We start from the raw sequence: 21194 nt of genomic DNA on the forward strand, positions 1-21194 counted from the left end.
CTCAGATTTAGATTTTCCCAAATTAATATTAAAATTTTCCACGATCGCCAAAAAGATCGCAAATGATCGCATGCGATTGACTTCCTTTTGGAATCGCGATCATCTTTTCGAAAAAAAAAATTCCAATTTAATCCATATTGATATTAATTTTCAACTAATGATATTTTGAAAATTTCAAATATACTTTTGGACAGGAAATTTGAATGAATGGTTCTGACCAATCAAAACCCGCAACACCTTTTCGGCCGCAACGACACTTATTCGTCTCGCCACAAAACCACAGAATAAGAGATTCCGGCTCCTTCCTTCATGGTCCGCATCACACAAGAATTCATTTGAAACAGAGCCTTACTAATTTGGGCTTCCGTCGCCAGGTCTAACATTCTTTTTCAAATAAAAAAAATAGAAATAAAACCTTTTTACATTCATCACACCTGCGCGGATTTTCCAAAATATCGATGCGAACCTCGATGAATGTGTATCCCGCTGAAAATCTGCGTTTGAAAAACGTTCGTTCCGCCAAAGGCAATATAAAGTATACATTAAGAGTGTATAATCTTTTGTCCGGCGCGCACCAAGACATCAAGGTTTGCGGTTGTTTGCGCTCTCGCTATGCTTTGGCACACTGGAAACAAAATAATCCAAGACCGGAGGCAAAAAGTGGGGAGGGCTCCATAATAATCAGCCACAGCTCGGCTTCGTTGATTACTTCATTAACTCTCGCTGTGCGTTTTTTCGTTCCTCCATCGTGCAGCGCGGCTCGATCGAAAACTCAGTCACGATTCTTTCTTTCTTCGTCTGACACACAAAAAACAACAACCGCTTTGCAGCATTATTTCTCTACTGGTCAGACAAGTCTGTTAATATTTGGTGTTTACTTTTGAAGAAGAATTAAGCGATGGCAATTTTAGTGCTTTTTTGCTTTATCCATGCTCGGAGCCGAAACTTGTATTTCATCTTATAAAGCTTTTATGCAAATTGACTCTTTTTTCGCGGTGGCTCATTTTTATTGCCGGCGAGTAATTCACTAAATGTGGCACTTAAAAAACGAGCGCGCGTTAAGTCCTCTCTCTCCCTAAATGTTTTGCCTTTTAAGAGCAGGCAAATAAATTGTTGCGACCGGCCATTACGCCAATCTATCGCTGCACTTCATTCACGTATACAAATTTAATTGCCGCGCTGTCCAACAGCAATAAACTGGAGCACTTAAGCTAAGTGAGATTGAATCGCGCATCGAGTTGTTTCAATCTTTTGCCAATTCAACAAAGTTACTCATTTTTTTACTCACAATCAAATTAATATGGATTTTCACAGGTCTTTACCGAGTTTAAAAAAACAATAAATTTAAAACAGGTCAAAAATCATAGGCAAAATTAAAGTCAAAATTTTGGTGTTGATTTATGTTTATACAAACACAAAGATACACGCAAGTTCCTTTTTTCATAATTCTTGGCAAATCGTTTTAATAATGAACCATAATTATTAAATAAAATATATTTTTAACTCTTTAAAAACCATCTGGTTTTATTTTATTTCTTAAAAAAATATCAAACTGATGTAAAAATTAAAATAAAACCACACAATGATATAAAATTATCTTGATCATGGGTCAAATTAATTTAATATTATGTTCATTGACGTTTCCGCTGGAAAACATCGTAAATAAAGGTGATTTATAATAAATTGCACTGATGACATGATCAGATAATTCAACTTATGCAAATGATGTGTATGATACTTCCGCTATAAATTAAAATACTAACGACGAAATAAAATATAACAATTGATACAAAAGTTTTTTTTTTTTAAAAAAAGGGTTAATATAGTTAAAACTGTCAAGTGGGAAATTCCGGAGCTTTTTAAAATTGCACCTCCAACCTATAAAGCTAGAGGATGGAAGAGAGAAATAAACTCCCCGAATAATATCTTAATAAATAAAAGTGGCGTTCTCCTGCGTTTGTGTGTGGTAAAGTAAGAGGCTTATTTTTGGAGTTATACCTCTCAAACCAAAATGAATATACCACCGCTCTCAGTATTTTTTTTTATTCAAGTCGCTCCCCCGCACGAGACGAATATAATAATATAAAAAGGAGGCAGAGAGAGAGACCGAAGAGTAATATTTCTCAACTCGGTCGGTATCAATCGAGGACCACGCCCGGCCGGTTGAGAGAAAGACCTTGTATATTTATGCTGAAAAGCGTTTTAAAAAAGCTGCATTGCATTTGCTGAAAGAGTCCGCGTGGCAGCACTTCGTGTGTCATTGTTGTTTTTATTTTCTGCGCCTTCCGTCGCGAGAGACCGCCGGGCCATCAGACCTTTCGAGAGAGCTGCTGATAATATAATTTATTTCACTCTACTCTCACGCATGAAAGAATTTTTGTCGACGCCCCAAACATTAAAATTCAGTCCCCGGATTGTGAAAATAAAGCTCTCAATCGGTTTTATTGAGAAGAGGGAAAAGAATGGTGTTTTTTTTTTTTAGTGCAGGGGTTCAGTGAAACAATCGAATTTTTGATTTGGAAATTATAATACTTAAAAAACGTGGATATGAAGATGTCGGGCTTATTTTCTCATTGCCCAACATCTTCATTTCCATGATCATCTCCTCGAGTGTCAACTTTTTCGAACAAATCCTTTTAAAAACCATTATATTATTTATAAATTGTAGAAAAATAAACACCAATAATAAGTAATTAATTCTCAAAAGTGTTTGTAGTGACTTTTTTTGTGTTGCCTAATAAGGTGAATTTGTCAACATTTACATTTTGTATTGCCCAAACTTATGAATAAATAATATAGTTTGCAAATTGTGTTGATTGATCTATCAGAAAGGCAATTGCTGCCCATAACGGGATACATCATTAAATTTATTCATTCAAAATTATGCAAATAATGTTTATAATTTTAATCAAAATTCTCGTGATGAAATAAAAAGTTCCAGTTTTTGCCGGTTTCAAAATTTTAATTAACGATTTTTTTTTTATTTCACGTAAGATTTTAGATTACTTTATGGTTTGCAAGGTTATATTGGACTTAATTTTTCGTTCATAAATGCAGAGGTATAATTTCAGCGAGATGTATTGAGGTCGCAGGTTGGGCTAATTTACGGCCGCTTCCTCTCTCATGTGTGCGGAAAGATCTGCTCGGAATGGATTTTGCATTCAAACTACAAACTACACAATAAAAACCCACATAGCTACTCTCGGCTCTGAATATAAAAACCGAAATCCCGGCTGCCCGATATACATATTCATACCGGCCGACTTATTTTTTATAATGATAATACATATCAAGCAGGAGTGGCCCGCGGCTGATTTATTACGGAGCGCCACTGTGGTCCTCAAAGCTTTCTCGCTCGCTCACCACATCAATCACATTCATTTCTTTTATACTCTCCCTGCAATGCCAGATTTTATTTAATTTTTTTTATGATTGATTTGTCATTTGAATCGCGCCCGACCTTCTTGCATGCTGTGTATTTCTGCAGTGCGTGACTTCTCTAAGAAAGCCGTTTTGGAGCCAAAAGTTTGTGGCTTCAAAACAAACGTGCGCTTGCATTAAAAACATTTGGACTGAGCCCAAATGAGCTCGTCAAGAGGGACCACCCCAGAAGCTCTCCATTTCAAAATTAATGCTTTTTTTCACATTTTTACGTTTTATTTTAAAAACAAGACTACTGATCCATTTTTTCAACAGTTGAGAAGGCAAAAAAATCCGGAGTGAAATTTTTTATTATTTTGATCTTCACCTAGAAATTAAATTTTTGAAGAAATAGTTGATCTGGATTGCAGATCAACCATTTCTTCAAATTTCCAGATTCTGAGAATCTGGAATTCTTAAGTTACGCTTTTTTTTTACTTGAGACTGATTTAATAAGGGCAATTTTTTTATTTTCTACATGAAAAGAAAAATGTCATTTAAAAAAAAAAATAATTTATTTACTTTTGAGTATAACCAATGTACTTCTATTTTTAGCTTGTAGAGCACCGGATAGGAATTTCGGTATTTGGTATTTTACGCCTGCAGGTCAAATCGCAGCTCAAGCGGGATTAAATGATGGGAATTCCTTTCGCTTTTTTACTTTTGTATATTTGTACCCTCTTGAGAGTGAAGAAACAAACCCTTTCTTTGTTCTTTTGTCATGATCCGTGTCCGGAGTTCCCGTCCTAAAATCCACCCTATGCGGATTTGAAAAGAGCCATAGGACGACAATGACCCCAGTTGGCGCGGGCGAAATGTATATAAATGAAAAAAGGGGGCACACGCGGATAAAAAGTCGAGGAACAACGGTCGCGAATGGGAGGGGATAAAGGTGATAGTGAGTAAGACGTTTTCATAGTCGTCACGTGACTCTCTCTTTTCTTATTCTCTTTCATACCACACACGAAGAACGAACGAGCCTTAGTTAGTTTTTCGTTGTATATATATTATTAAATGCGAGCGCCGGCCGGGCCGCGAGTGAGTTGAGTGAGTGAGTGTGCGGGGCCTGTTACATTATTTTATACATAGTACAACAAGATAATGTTGTCCTGCACACATATACACATGATACGCAAAGACCTTTTATTTCTACGTACATCGGATTGTCTTTCTGCGCGCGCGAATTTGATCTCTTCGATTCTTCTCACTTTTCCGTATTTGCCGCGCGTTGGACGAGAAAGCACTGCGACTCAACTTGCCAAGGACTGATTCTTATCTTCTGACTTTTGGTTTTGCAAAAGTCACAGTCCTTTATAATAGGTTGCATTAAGTTTTCGTTAAAATGAATTAATTATTAATTTAATTTTTGTTCCGCACAAAATATGAAAACGGAGAATTCTGTAGGGTAAAGTGACTGAATTTTAAAAAATGCAAAAGACAAAATAAAGGTTGCATAGTAAGAAATAAAAAACATTATCAATTGAAAGCAAAAAGAGGAAAAATTGAAAATATTAAGCGTCTCTCTGAATAGAGGTTAAATTATTGCCAAATGTCAGAGTTCATGATTATAGTGATCAACATTAAAATTTGATTCAAAGTTCAAACTAATTTTAAATCTGCCTCGTCCGCTTTTTAACGAGATTTGTGTTCACTGTTATCAAAAAACATGTTTACCTAATGATTTCTTTTTCAATACGGGCAGAATTTTGAGCCCAGAAATGGAACCGGATTGATAATCTAAAATGCGCAGCCCTGATTTTCTTCATTTGTTCTTTCTTTAACCTTTATTGACAGCATATGAATTTTACACGCGGATTTGAGAACATTTTCAGTTTTATGCAATCTATTGACAGGAATGTTGTGCAGGTTGCATTCTTTTAAATTGGGGGCGCTCCCGCACCAAAGCGCTGTGCATCAAATTAAATGGATTATAATTTATAATTATACCAGAAATAAAAATTCTCTTTTATTTTATTTCATATTGCTTTCGACCAAAAAGTTTTGCAGCGGGAAATAATTAGAAACGCCTTTTTCGTGAAATCGAATGCATGAAAATAATGAAATAAAAAATAATTTCCTAGAATGGAGCACGAAATTTTGAGCATCCTTTATAAAAAGCCCTAATCTTCACCAAATCTTCTTTTTGCCATCAGCAGTGTGTGTGTGTGTAATGGCCCATAAGGAGGCACCGCGCGTCCTTGCAAGCAAAACCTCTCATTCAGAAAGGCTTGGGAGAAATTGCAACAGGATTAAAGGGTGTTCCACATTCGGGCCGAAGACGCACGCGGGGCTCTTTCTTTCCTTGGAGAAGTATCTCTGGGCGGTCGGTCAGTCGTACTACTCAGGCAGATTTCTCTGCAGAGAGCGACTTGGCCTCTGCGCCGCGCGGCCGAGAGGAGACCACCCAAGAAGCAGCTCAAATCTGGCCTCGCTCGTGTACCACAGCCTTCCTTTCTTCCTCTTCTCCGGAGGAGTCAGCGAGCTCTCGATTCTGTTGTTGTTGTGATTACGTCTGTTTGGTTGCTTTTTGCGTCAGGAAATGACGTCGCCAGCAGCGCGGTTGACCATCAACAATCAGGAGAAAAGAAGGATTTGACCTCTGCCGACCTTTGGTTCTAGGAAACGAATGGATTAAGCGAAAGGTCGCGCGGGAATAGCGGTGAAAGCACATATTGTTCACTAATTATGCTAATTCCGCGAAAGGGTCAAACAATTAAAACAATCTGTTTCCAAATTAATCGTTGATCGCTCCACTTTATTCGAGACTCACTTGAGAAAAGTATAAAAATATTTCGTGCATTTTAGCACCTCGGAATATTTACAGATTTCGAAAATTAACGCGTATACAACTATAAACTCAGCTCACATTTCTATTACATATTTTCTTCCAAATAATTTTCACATACAAATCGTGGCACCTTTTGAATTCCTCTCAGTTCAGCGCCAGAAAACGTTTTCCAAACTAGATCACATATATTTTTTTTTCTCTAATTCCGCGTATATAATAATAATTATTATTATCATTTTCAAAAATTAAGAAATACATTTTGAGTATTGAGTTTCAGGTCTGGCTTAAATTAAGGGAAACAGAATTAATTTCTCGTAATTTCTCCTGGTTGTTGAGCAAGAGAATTCAATCCGAATACAGACAAAAATTAAACTCTACTTTGTACTAAAGACTTCATGTTGGCTTTTTCCATTAATTGGATACAATTCACACGCACTCAAATAAATTAAACTCACGCAGAAACGATTTTCTCAACAGCACACGCACTGCAGTTTTTTTTTTAATTTTAATTTTCTAAACAAAAACAACATTGAACAAATCGATAAAATAAAACTAATATATATTTCATAATTTGGTTATAATAATTACTCTCGTTGTGCGCGCGCAAAATAAAATGGAATCTTCAATTGCTACAACTTATTAAAATTAAACTCATATAAATGATAGATATCACAATCACACGATAAAAGGACACGTGGCTGATTTCATGTCGACGATCGATTTAAAAAAGATCGGGTCCTGAGTATTGATGACAGGGAGAGGAAAGGGCACAACCTTAATTTCAGGTTGTGTTTTGCTGGCACTGCTGCTTCCAGGGGCAAGAAGGGGCTTCACTTTTGGGGCGAGGTAGGTTGGGAAGTTCTAAGCACAGCACCATCTGAAACAAAAAGCAAAGAGCACATTGAAAAATTATAAATAATTAAAATATCACAATAATAATTAATTAAAATATATAAAATAGATTTAAAAATGACTTTTTGATATCAAATTGAATAATTTTTTCAATTTTGATCTATGATTTTGGAACGACCAGCCAGCGCCTAGCCGGTCCAATGGACTCTCAATTTTTATGACAGCATTTCTTCGCGCGTTTCATGGCCGGTCGATTCGCGAATTTGAGCCGACGATAAATCATTTCGCACTGCGCCGGACGCGATCGAAAAAGCTCCAAAGAGCACGTGCTCTTTGGCTCCTCGATTCGCTGCATCTGCTTATCAAAAGCGACATATGAATAACAAATTGCCATATGTGATGAGCCAATTGACAAGCACGGCCAGCTGACCAGAGGTCAATCTGTCAATGGAGGAAAAAATTCAGAGAATAAATCTACAAGGCGCTTGATTCTTTATTCGTGACGCACGCCAAAAATAACGCGTGTGTTTGGCGCTCTGATAAATGACCAGATTATGCGCATGTTTTTGCTGGCAATAAGACAAATGCCGGTTTCGAGCATAAAATAGCGGCGAGAGATGCTATCGCAGAATTTGAATTAGAATTAAACAAAATATGGGCGCATGCTGAGAATGGGAAATTCCGCTAAGACAAAAAAAAAACAATAAAACTGCGCATAAAATGTTCATTAAACATTTTTTTAATCATAGAATAAGTAACATGCACCAAAACTAAATTGAAAAACAGTCCAAAAATTATAGTTTAAAAGGACTTTTAATTGAAATAATAAGTCATAAAAGTTACGTGTAGAGCAAAATTTGGGTTGGAGGATCAAAGGGGGGTTTCATCTATCATAAATATTAATATGCGGATATGAGAAAATACGTTTTAATTTAACCCTGCCATGATTACAAATAATGTGCTTTTCATAAATAATAATTTTTTACAGACGATTAACTAAATCTTCCCGTAAGAATACTTTTCTAAAGGAACAATACAAAAGCTTAAATAATTATAGCATTTTGTTTTGCGCATCTCGCATTTACGTTCTTACGTTGATGTAATCCAATTACCAGAAGACATCAAAATGAAATTACACAAGCTATATGCACAATTTTCTTGCATGATATGAGAGTTTATTCCAGATAAGCTTTCCATCAAAAGGGTTCTGATTATGTAAGACCAAATCGACACATCTTTTCTTATTCCAGAATCAGAGCACAGCTGAGAGTGACTTTTATTTAAATTTCATATTGTCACTCATATATAATAATAAGAGCGAATGGTATGTTTGAAAAATGTATGAAACCACCCGCAAGATCGGTTCTTTTCTGATCGAGAAATAAAAAATTTTACTGCCAAGCTTCATGTGCGTGCCCGGGATGAACTTATAAGCAGTTTGACAGCGCCGAGATATACGAGACGACGTGATTTCTTTTCCACTCTGATCATCCACTCGCTCCATTCCGTCGCATGCACGTGATGCAACGACCGAATTCGCTTTTTGTGCCGAGAACGCTAATAATATGTCCACAATAGGAAAGCAGCATCCCAGGTGTTGGGAATACAAATGTCTTGCGTGGGACTTTTATTGCGGCGGAGAGAAAGAAAAAAAATACGAGAGCCGCACGCAGCATCATTATTTTGCTCTGCGAGAGCTGAAAGACCATTTCCACCTTTGAAAAACGGAAGGAAAATATTGAACTCGTCTCGGAGGTAAACAAAGATTAAATTGAAGAAGGGAGGCAGATGTTTTCATAACAAAAATTGCACTCGGGTTTTTGAACATCAAAATCATACTCGTAACACCATTTTCAGAAAAAAAACCCTGAAGAAAATCAGAACAATGCGGAGTTAAATTTGAAATTGTCATCACTAAAATATTTCCGATATTTTTCTTCAATTGAATAAGAAATGCAAAAGTCAGTTTTATTTGCTTTCTAATGCATTTTGGCTGCTTTTTTATGGGTCCGTAAGATGTTACAATGATGGGCTTGCAGCTGACAAGGAATGAATAGGGACTTGAGGAGCAGCAGCCTCACTACTTTTGAGAGAAGACGAGCGCGGCGTTGTCGGCTCTCTCTCGGCACAGCACCTGCGGGTCGCTCGCCCGTTCCCTGCCCGTCCTCCCTGCGCTGCAGGTTCTCTCTCGACGATGTATTTATTAAAAAGCAACTGGTTTGCCGTACGGACAAAATAATGACTTGATCTCGGGCAAAATAGGCTGGTCGCTCTTGTTGATAGACTCGTACTTCATTAGCCGCAACAAGCCAGCTACAATTTAAGTCTCTAGGGATTAAAACGGTGACAACAACACACAATGACCGGTTCGGCCTGTCGGCGCCAGGGCAAAAAATAATAATAAAATAAACTGCCTTAAAAAGCTAAATATGCTAAAAATTTCATATTAACAATAATTGTATTGAATTCTATACTTTAAAAATAAAATTGAAACCGGGCTTTTCATGAATTCTAAATTGAATTAAAAAAATAAGTTTGCCCTGAAAGTTTGGTGAAAGTTTTATTTGAAATTTGTAAAATTATAAATCACATTTTTCTTGACACGGAGATGGTTACAGACCTGTCATTCAGGACTATTATGTATTGTGTACAAATTTGACAGCAATCGTCTCTCCGCCTTGGTCAAATAAATGCTCAAGTTCTTTCAGGAAAATATGAGGGGGTCAATATTGACCGAGTGCCACTTGAGTTTTGAATGCTGATGCCAGAGCAAACACAGCCACGTGCGCCTCTCTCGCGGTGTGAAGAATAGCGCGGGTCACGTGCTTTTTGCTCTTTGTTCTTTTCGGTCACTCAACAAGCCTGGTGCGATTCATTTGAGCCGGGGACATTTTGAAACATGGCCAACACTTGCCACTTTGGACTTTGGCACAATAACATTTGCGTTTTGCATAGGAATTTTGAAAATAATAAAAAAAAATCGCGAATTGTTTAGACAAGAATTTAAGGAAAACCGTGTTTTTTAAAGTTAAGTTTTGATCAGAAATGTCCATGATGAATACGCCTTAGAGCCTTTGAATTAAATTAAAAAGTAGTTTCGCTTAATTAGCTTTTCAATTATTTTTAGTAATATATTAAATTTTCTATACGGCTTTTTCTAACTTTCTTGTTAATTTTTTTGTAAAAGCCGCAAGATGCAATTAAATATTTTAGCACTGTAAACCGCACACTAACAGTTTTCCAATTTTGATAACAAGTTTATTTTAAAATTGATAAGATTTAATGTGTTTTGCATAAAAATGCCAATGCCGCGTTAAGTTAAATTTGAAAAAATAGTCAAATATTTTGGATAAACTATTACAAATCAAGAGTCTCAAGCCATCATCCTGATATGCAATTTTTCTAAAATGACTCAAAATAAATGAAAAATGGAGAATTTTGACTCACCTCACCAGGATCATGTGTCCTGGGCGAGCAAAGATCTGGACAGGAGGCGGGCGAGCAGCACTGCCGCCGTGAGGAGCGTCCAGCAGGGTGGGACGTTGGGGGTTGCAGCCGAGAAGACCTCGTTGGTGTCCAGACTGGGCGGCGGGAGGGGCGTGGAGGGGAGTTTGTGGAGACACAGTCGGGACATGTTGTCGCGCATTCTTTGGCAGTCGTAGTTCTCGCGGCCGTCGCAGCGGCAGGTGGCCAACTTGGCCGCCTTTTCCTGCCGCAGCAGGATGGACAGCGAGTTGTTGCACCGGTGGTTGCACTTCTTGCCCTGGAACATGGCCTTGCACAGCCGGTGGTAGAATTCGAGCGCCGTCGAGCACAGCGGGTCCGCCGCGCAGATCCACTCGGCCACGATGCACGCCACGTCCGCGCCGTCCCGCGTCGCCTCCTCCACCTGCGGACGGCAAACCTCCACCCGCCGCTTCTGCTCTTCGCAACTTTCATCCGTGCAACGACACTGAAAACATGACCATTTATGCACAAATTAGAATCAAAGAATATTTTTAGATTGTAGTTGATGGTAGTGTTGATAAATTGTTGAGATGGACTCATATAAAATTATGCCTCGCTAGTGACACTTATAAGAAAATTTAAAAAAAAAAACAATCATTTATAAGATTAATATTTTGAATCCAGACAATGAATTTATTTCCTCTAATTATTTTTTTTTTTAAATTTTGGTTCAATTTACAAAAGTATATTATGCTGATAATAAAAATTGACTCACAAACAGAACTTGCAAAATATAAGCACAGATATCAAATCCACAACTTTAACTGCACCAAAACCATCCATGAATTTCAGTAACAATTCCAGGCTTAATTTTTTTTGGAGCATAAATTTAGGGACCGTTTTTGTTTCTATTAATGCTGATGTGTTTTTTTAAACCACATTATTTTCAATGTACTTTCAATATTGCAATTTATGAAATGGTCTGAATGTTTATTTCAGTTCTGAAGTTGAAAGTGAAATTGTTAAAAGCTTCATTTTTTTAAATGCTTTGTCCGTAGAAATACTAGAAATTGTAAATATAAAATTTCATTTAAATTTTTCTTGCTAATTATTTATTATTTATTAGAAAAATAATTTATATATTTTAAAATGACTTGCTTTGTATGCTTTTGAACGTGTAAGCTAAAATTGCTGTTCTTTTTCAACAATATTAATCCAGGACAAAAAAGTAGCTCACATATTTTTGTGCGCAATTTCCACTCAGGTCGCGCGAAATTTGAGATAGGCGTATTAGGCAAGGTGGCACGCGAGACGAGTGTTGGCTGCGAAGAAAGGGTTTAGTCGATGGTGCGAGAGACGCGATCAAAAACGACACTGTGCTCCTTTGCCGAGATGGCTTATCGCGAGAGAGACGAGCGAGCGAAATTCGCGCAACATTAAATGGTTTAATTTCGCACCACTGATCAAAAAGCAGCTTCGAAGGGAGAGATAAATCGGCCCGACGGCGTCTCTTTTTTTTATATACTTTTTTTATTTCTATGAGAAGGCTTGTCGTCGCCGCGTGGAGATGTTTCTAATTCTCTTCTCGGGGGACGTGGCGGCGCCTAAAAATAGTTTGGTCGCCGCGCCGAATAACCAGAGAGGCTGCACAACTCAAATTACTCCTCTTATTCAACTCATTGTCCCGGCTGGAATTCTGTCTGCGTCTCCACGCGAAACAATGGACGCGCGCGTAATCTAATCACACATTTTCAATTGTTTTGTTTTTTCTTCCCTGCGACTGTCGGAGAGGAATTATAATTAAAAGTAAAAGCCGTGTTTGTTGATTGTGCTCGCGCGCGCGTCTGCGGGAATAATTTATTTTGTTATTGAGGAGGTGTGTCCGCCGCACTCTTCTCATGCATGTTTATTAAATTTTTATCTCATTATTTATTAGAGAGAGAAAGATGCGACAGGCCGACGGCGAGAGGAGGGTTTTCTATAATTGCGTCTCTCGCCCGCGCGCCAACGCTACAGGAAATTGCTAATTATAAAGATGTGCTGGCGACGATGTGAGCAGAATGGCATTTCGCCACTTGAACGCACAGATTAATGAAAGCCAACAACACGCATCTTTGAAAAAAAAACTGTTTTAAATTTACAAGAAAAAAAAAACTAGAAAAAAATGTACTGATTTTGTCAAACAATTATTTTTTCTTCATTAATTGAGGAATTGATTGCAAGTTTAGTAAATTTATTAATAATTTTAAACTAACAACTTTAATTGTGGTGTTTATTCTATTATTTTACCCTCCAATTATAAAAAAATGAAAGATTTAAGCAACAACAACAATTAAACAATGTTCTATGTACAATTTGGACAAATTAAAGCTCCATTAGCTACACTTCTTAATGTACATATTACGCTGATTTAATAAAGAATCTTATTGGTTTAATTTAGCAAAAAATAAACTATTTTTAGAGTCTGATTTTTTTAATTAAAACATATTATACGTTGAAGATCCCGGCAAATCCTATTGGACAAAAAAAGGGCACCACCACTAGCAAGAATTTTGCTAAAACTTCCGAGATTATTAAACTTCAACTTCAATGAAATATCGTTTTTGCGTGCCACGGGTACAGGTACAAAATAATATAATTAATTAATGTCATACTTAATTTAATTTGTAGTTTATTAAAGTTAGTTTATTTAAGGCCTCCTTATTGACACAGTCAAATCAAGTCTTTTCAACAATAGGAAATATTTTGTCAATAATTGGAAAATTTAACAATCATTGCTGTAAAGACTTGATTTGACGATATACGTCAATAAGGAGTCCTTAAATTTATTGATATAACATGTTTATATGTTTAAAATAACTTTATTTATTATACGTATATATTAAATGCACAGTATATTATTTGTACAATAATTTCTGTACTTCTCTGTACTAAATATTTTTAATGAACAAGAAAAATGAATGAATTTTGCAATATCTTTATTTTGTGTTTATCACTCTTCAAACAGAAACATTTATTTATCAACCTTCAAGTTCGGACTATGCAAGTGGATTTCAAAAAGAAACAAAGGTCAGCGTACAAGTATGTTGTTGTGAGATGCGCAAGTTGGAAATTTGCTGTGGGTACTTTGGTACACGTGTAACTCAACACCGTGGCGAGCAGAAAGCTCTTGGAGCAGAAAAATCACTCTCCGCTCTAATCCTTCGGCACAGATGCATGTGGAATAAACGCGTGAGTGGATTGGGTTTCACTTCTGGCTCGGTCCAGAGAGAAAGACCAGGAGCCTCAAAGGACAAAGAAAGACGAGGGCCAAAATCGCAGCAGCGCGAATCGAATGGCGCGAATTTGCTTAGGCTGCTGGGGGCGACCCCACAACAAAGGAGTTCTTTTTTAAATAATTATTTAGTTTTGAATCCCACAGCATTTGGTCAAATTAACAAAAGCTTTTGGGGGAATGAAATGACAAAGAAAGAAAAGGGTTCCTATTTGCGTTTTTTGTTCTCATTGCAGCCGGTGCTGCTTGCAGAGGCAGGTGTGTCTTGTCTCGATTTCTTTCACATTTGTATGTGGCTCGCAAATATAAATAAAAAGAGCAGAGGAGCACAACTTACTTAAAAGCGAATTTGCATTGAAAGCCACGCGAATTTATTTCTCTCTTCCGCTGGAATGATCACAGCCATGGGCACATGCAAGGAAGATCTCTTTACAACATTTATAGTCTATTCTATTTTCAAGAAAATTTACCCTATTTTACTATAAATTTTCAAGAACAAAATGTTATTAATAATTTAATTTAGACGTCTGCATTAGTTTTTTACAACTCGCGCATGATTCTCTGTGGATGGGAGGACGTCGAAAGAAGTTGTGCATGTGCCCGAATAATCAAAGTTTGGCATCAATTCGCGAGCGAACGTTAAAAGCATTCCCGACCGGAGGCCATACACTTATTTTTATATGACGATATTTGAGGGCTCATAACCAAAAAGTGGCTGCCATTCCCGGTATAACGTCAATTAAGCAGTTTGCGTAAAAAAGGCAGCTCGCAAGCACACGCAAGCCCATAGCAGAGTCAATTCGCTGCCAAAATGCAAAACCATTGAACCAATATTATTTGTTCTCGAAAGATGGATCTCATGATGGAAAGCCCGGCAGAATCGCGCTAATAATTGATTCGTGCGTGCGTATTAATTATTTTCTTTTTTCAGCTCGACGTCATTGTAAAAGATAAAATTCGCTTCCGCGAGAGAGAGGTGCAATAAAAACACTCTCTACAGTGCCGTGGAACAGCAGTAATTATACACATGAGGGATTTCGAATTCGTTTTTAATTATTGTTACTCGGAAAATTGCTGTAATTTGGTCAATTAGATTAAAAGCAAACAATTAAAAAAGATCCCTTGAAGCAATTACTTATTATGCTTAAATAATTATATTGGGGAACATAGTTTGGTATCCTAAAAATTTCAAGGAAACATTAAGAAAAAAAAATTTTCATTCATTAGGATAATTGAATTTTTGAAAATTAACATTGTTTCTTACTGTGGATTTTCATTTTCTGAAATTATTTGCACTTTTTAAAATTATCCCTATTAAAATTGATAAAATTTCACCAAATCACGTCCATATCACCCCAATCAACCTCAATTCAGTTAGCAAAATTCATTTAAGTATATAAATAAATGTTTCACTAAATTTCTTCAGATATTGTAAACATTACACAATCCTAATTACAATTTAAACTTTGTTTGTCTTTTCAAAGTAAGAAAATAGCATTTCTTGAAACTTACATTCATGAGGTTTTTGCCCTCCTCAGTGGAGGTGAGGGCGATGAGTGCATGTTGGCAGGGCTCGGGACAGTAGTTGAGCACCGCGGGGCCGCTGTCCAGCATGAACGAGCAGCCCATCATGTAGTTCTGCAGCGCCTGGCCGCAGCCCGAGCGGTACGCGCACTTGAGCCGCGCGTTTTCGCACGAGTCGCGCGACAACGGCGTCCGCTGCAGCAGCGTCGCGTTGTGCAGCGACGAGCGCTCCTCGGGACGCAGCTCGCCGGACGCCACCTGCAGCACCACGCTCGCCACCAGACCGGCCAACCACGTCGGCCACATCTGCAACACACACCAAGATTTTATTAAAACATAATAATTCTTACTAATTGTAAAAGTAAGATGTAATTCTTGGGATATACGAAAATTTAAATACAAAAGTAAGTATATCTTATATAATTATTTAAACAAGTTTTCGCAAGTTTTTAAATGTAACACCCTCTCATAATAGCTGAGATGCCCTCTCTACATAGCTTATAAGATCCATTTCCACAAGTGGAATTCTCTAGATTACATTTCAATCTCTTAAATGACATAGCAAATAATAAGACCCCTTCACAGGAAATTGTAAAATACTCAAATTGAAGGTTGACAAATTCCAAGGTTGTTTGAATCAAGAATCAAGTTTCAATTATTTTTGCATTTTTCTTTTAAATTCATTTCATATGTTTCTTACTTTTGAGAATTTCGCGCGGATCTTTTTCAAATAAATTATTTGAAATTTGCAAATGAAGAGATCGGGCTTTTTCCTCGTTGCAGAAACTGGTAGAACCATTTTTTTTTTCTTAATGAAGGTGAAAAAACAATTTTCTGCAGCGAGGAAAAGCCCGATCTCTTCATTTCCATGATCATCTCCTTGAGTGTCAACGTTTTCAAAAAAATATTTGAAATTTAATTAAAATGTATCCACTTAAAGGAAAGGTGAATTTTCATATTTAAAAGAAAAAATTATATGTAATTTATCTAAAATCGTTAAAAAAATTTTCTTGTAAAAAAGCATAGCAAATTATTTATTGTTTTATCTTCTCCCCTTTTAAATTACCAAATTTTATGTATGTTTTGTTGAATTATTGTGTATTTGGGCAGAGAATACTGAAGTTTCTATTATAAATTTATTGTAGAATATAAGTGTGCTCATAAAAACGTTATTGGAAATATTTGTGGATAAGATCCTGCAACAACGACATAAAAACTTTCTGTACGCCATGAAAACCTTTTTAGACCTTAATTTAAAAAGTAAATTTAAAATTTTGGTTCAAAAAGAACATTTTTTTAAATACTTCTTCATCTTGAAATGTGCGTAGACAAACTAGAAATTAACGCGCAGGTAAATAAATGAGTCAACAAGTCAAAAGGCCTAAAAGGAATGTTTGAAAAAGCACCGATTCATTCCGAATGCCCTTCCCAAAGGAAGAAACGATTCCGTCGACAGATAACCGCGCTCGCAGGCACCACGAAATCCGAAAACTAATCGTCTGGAGGTGAATTAGCCGCCCTCTCGGCTCTGAAACGAGACGACTTCATTATAGAACGGATCTTTTATAAACTTTTTACGTGCACCCCTTTCCGCCCAGCCGCGGTTCATCAATTATCCACACCGCTCATAAATTTCATTTTCCAGGCGACAGAAATAACCTTGGGATTTCTTTTCCAATAGGGGAGGCTCACTCTTGTTTCTTTATATTTTTATTCTTTTATGGATAAATTGCGAAAGGCGTGCGGGGTGGAAATCCAAGACATGAAAAGCGACTTAGGAGATTTTTTTAGCCGGGCTTAAGGGATATATAAAAAGCCCTGATGCTTAAGATGTCATGCGAGACCATATGCCGGAGAAATGCTGCAGGAGAACAACGAGATGCAGATGCACAAGTAACTTGAGATTGTGCTGGTTCGAGAGAGAGACGCGCAGCACCAGCCTTGCTGGGAAAACGAAGAGCGTTTTTACGACGGACGCTGCCTGCACGGGGAGGACGTGTGAGCAGACGAAGATGTGAACATCTCTCGCGGCGCGCATAGATTATTAAATATAAAAATACGAGATCAAGGAATGCGATATTCCTTCGTGTTTAATGAGTGCCGCGCTGTTTTAAAACGACCATAACTTGAGTGTGCGCATAACGATTACGTACGAACAGAAGAACGGATTAAATGATATTCAAAAACAAGAAAGGGTGAGAAGATAAGGACCATTTTACTGCAAATTGAAAAAAAAATTCTTTGAAACTAATATTTAACTTTTATTTAATCTGATTTAACTTGCAAGAGCTTTTGAATCTATTTATGCAAGAGAACTGGGACAGTATATCTTTTCAAAAGGATCTCATGAAGGTGAAAAGAGAATTATACGAATAATGAAAAGATTAAACTGAATAAAAAGAAATTAATTAATGCATTATTTATTATTAATTAATTCATGCGCAACATACGGATTTTTAAACATGTGTATAGATCTTTTTTTTGAAAGTCAATATAGTGGTCGTAGGATAAATTTCATGTGTTGGCTAGATGTTTTTAAACGTCATGGTTACACACCTTCCTAATTAAAATAATAAAAATTGTCCTTGGAATAATAAGTTTTCCTAAATATTAGCAAAAAATTTAAAGCTTTAATTTTCAAAATTGGTTGCCCAAATAAATCATAAAAAAAATAATAATCATTATCGTATTTCGGTGGTTTTTCATCCATTTAAAAACCATAATAAACAATTTAATTTTTTTCGCATCTTTTCCGCAAAAACATAAAAAAATTGAGAAGCTTCCAAATTACTTTATTTTCTTTCTGTCTTCTGTATCTCTGCGAGAAAGTGTTTTTATCGCCTGAGAGAGTAAAAAAATACTCGATACTGGTTATAAAATTTGACCATCATAATTTTTTATTTTAGTAGCCAAATGTTAAGCTGCCAAGAAAATTTTCAAAAGTTTTTAATTTTCTGATAGAAAAATCTAATCGTTACGAACCTTTAAATTTTGATAAGCAGATTTTGTTTTAAATTGTGACCAATTAACTTTGAACTCTTGCAGTGGTCTGGGTGACGGCGAAAAAATGTAAATAATTATTTCCATTGTGCATCAAAAGTTTACCCACCTGATTTTCTCAACTCTTTTAAAATTTTGTGTTTTTTATTGGCAAGCCGCTTTGCACAGTTCACCTGAAGCAAATGCTGCATACATTTTTTTTTTTAATTTTTTTTGATTTTTCTTTATCCATACAATGATATTTTTGAGCACTTTTGAGAATCTTCCAGCTTCGCTACAGAGGCAAATTTAATGTCCCTCTCACATTCCCTTTGGAGGGATTAAAGAGTAACTTGTGCGCGCGCTGATGCTGATTTATCCAGTTTTAAATCTCACGCGTCCTTAACACCGGCAGTGCTGGTTATAAATAAAGTTGGAGTTTTCGCAAAATAAGATAAATATCGCACATAAAACAAACGCCATAAATCCACGGGGGGACAAACCAGCTTAATCAAGTGAAAATCTCACTCAGAGAATATAACCTGAGAGAGACCTTATATCGGAACATGCCTGGCGCGCACTCATCATCATCATTATCGGAGCAAAATGAGGGGAAAATTGCGCTGCCGATCAGCTTGGAGCGCAGCACAGGTGGTGGGCGACACTGCACTGAAAGGCCCACGCGGTCGCGCTTGTTTTTCTCAGTATCCAGTTTCAAAATATACACAGAAAAAATCGCGCGCGCGCATCGTGCATGCAACACAGTTATTTTTTTTTTTTTTGCTTTTGGCGAACAACGAAGGCAGCAATTAAATGATTACGATTCGCGGAGTAGGGGTCATTAAATTGAGAGTCACGTACGTAAATATTCTGCTTCAGGTACAAGCATTATTTTTCCATAGTATGTGCGCACAGGCGTCATAAACCTGTCGTGCAGCGCCGGTAATGTCTCAATATACACGAGAGCCGCGCACTTTCCTCCGAGAATTTCCAAGAGAACAATTTTTATATGTTGCTTAATGGACGCGCACGAAGCTGCTGCATAATGGCCCCGGCTTGTAAAAAATAATGTACAATGTGCGGATTCAGAGGCGTCTTTTGGAATTTTGGACAGGCACAACCTTTTCAGGCGAATAAATTTGGCATTTTAAAGAGATACTTCAAAATGGAAATGTATAAATTATGCTCAAGATTGGACCTGAAATTAAGTAAAGAAATATGGTTCCACTTTGGATCTGGAGTTTGGAAAAATCCCAAGTTATTACAATTAAATATTAAATTATGAAATAAACTCAGTAAAATTTCATTCTGCACAAACTGTTTCTTGAACTGAAATATTTAAGAAAATTGCAAGATACCTCCCTAAAAAAATTTAAAAAGCGCAGCGAGTGATCAAAATAAAAAAATGTGGTAAGGTGGAATGACATACCTCGGATGGAGCGTCGGTCGAGGGCCGAGTCAGGTCAAGGGTGGCTCGGGGAAAGAGGGCACATCACCGAACGAGAGAGAGACTGAGAAACGGGCTCCTTCCCGAACAAGCGCCTCTCATCTTATGCTCGGTGGCGCGGCGGCGGAATTGAGTTGTGAGGCCTGACAGCAGCCAAGCTCCGCCCGCCGCCGCTCGGACGTTGCCATCTCCTCAAGTCCTCATCCCTACCTCTCTTTCGCTGCTGCTCAAGCTGCGCGGTCCACCGTTTGTAATAAAGAAATTCACGTAATTTTTATATACATTACGTACGCGCCGCGCTGTAATTGCCTTACACATCTTTTTATTGCCGTTTAATAGGTGCGTCCTCTCATTAATTAAGTTAGATCTCGCCGATCGGTTCTTTTTTATAGCGTTTTGAATTAAATACCTTTTAATCACGCTCCTGTTTTCATTCTCGGAAACGGTTCTCAAAATGCAAATCAGCTTTTTTTTTAAACATTTTATATTATATTTTATATCCTTTATAAGCGGCATAAGTGATTCAAAAGAGGCTATTAAACTTATGACATAATATTCAAATTAAACTGAAACGATGATCTTCAACAACATAAACGGTTTGAAAATTTATGGAATTTAATTTCAAGATTAACCTTGCGAATCACTCGAGATGCTTCTTTCAAAATTATATTAAAATAATAATATAAGAATTAAAGATGTAATAAAAATTGATATAAAAAACCTTAACATTTTAATACCACGCAATCTCTGCACTGTGACTGTACAAAAAATTGAGAAAAAAAAACGTATAAACTGCAGGCAAAGTTATGCAACACGCTCTTCCCCTGAGGAGAGCAGGTCATCTACACAGATAATTGAAAAATTCAACGAGAATAAATAAATTAATAATTATTAGTTTAAAGAATAGTAATAAAAATTGCGTAATATTATTTTTGAAGCTTCCAATATGAAAAATTTATTAAATTTTATGTGGCGTAAAAAAATATAAGTGAGTTTAATCAAAACTTTCATGGAAATGAAGATTCGGGCTTTTCCTCGTTGCAAAAAATTGTTTTTTATTCAAAAACAAACGGCTCTACCAGTTTCGGTCACGGTCTGCGACCCTATTTCATGAGCAAACGCGCTGCTCGCTGACTAATACAAGAATCTATTTCTTGTATTAGTCAGCGAGCAGCGCGTTTGCTCATGAAATAGGGTCGCAGACCGTGACCGAAACTGGTAGAGCCGTTTGTTTTTGAATAAAAAACAATTTTTTGCAACGAGGAAAAGCCCGAATCTTCATTTCCATGATCATCTCCTCGAGTGTCAACTTCTTCAAACAAAACTTTCATCGTTTTTTTTAGCAACGCCTAATTGTTTTATTTGCCTTTGTTGTCGCTTTGAAGGAGCGCCCTTAATTCTGCTATTGTCGGCCAGTGAAACCTAAATAATAGATCACGCAAATGACACGAAATCGCAGCATC

The 21194-nt window shown here is 36.9% G+C and overlaps 1 protein-coding gene across 1 annotated transcript; it reads right to left on the bottom strand.

Moving 5' to 3' along the window:
• Positions 1-6152: 6152 nt before the first annotated feature.
• Positions 6153-19849, bottom strand: LOC132198713 (growth arrest-specific protein 1-like). Its single transcript, XM_059622896.1, has 4 exons — positions 19714-19849; positions 15294-15611; positions 10508-11012; positions 6153-7085 (listed from the first exon to the last, which is right to left on the bottom strand). Exons 2-3 carry the CDS (start codon positions 15609-15611, stop codon positions 10518-10520), a joined length of 813 nt encoding a protein of 270 aa, XP_059478879.1. The 5' UTR covers positions 19714-19849; the 3' UTR covers positions 6153-7085; positions 10508-10517.
• Positions 19850-21194: the final 1345 nt, after the last annotated feature.

Source organism: Neocloeon triangulifer, unplaced genomic scaffold (assembly GCF_031216515.1).
Source record: "Neocloeon triangulifer isolate White Clay Creek 2 clone unplaced genomic scaffold, ASM3121651v1 ptg000013l, whole genome shotgun sequence".
NCBI classification, from domain to species: domain Eukaryota; kingdom Metazoa; phylum Arthropoda; class Insecta; order Ephemeroptera; family Baetidae; genus Neocloeon; species Neocloeon triangulifer.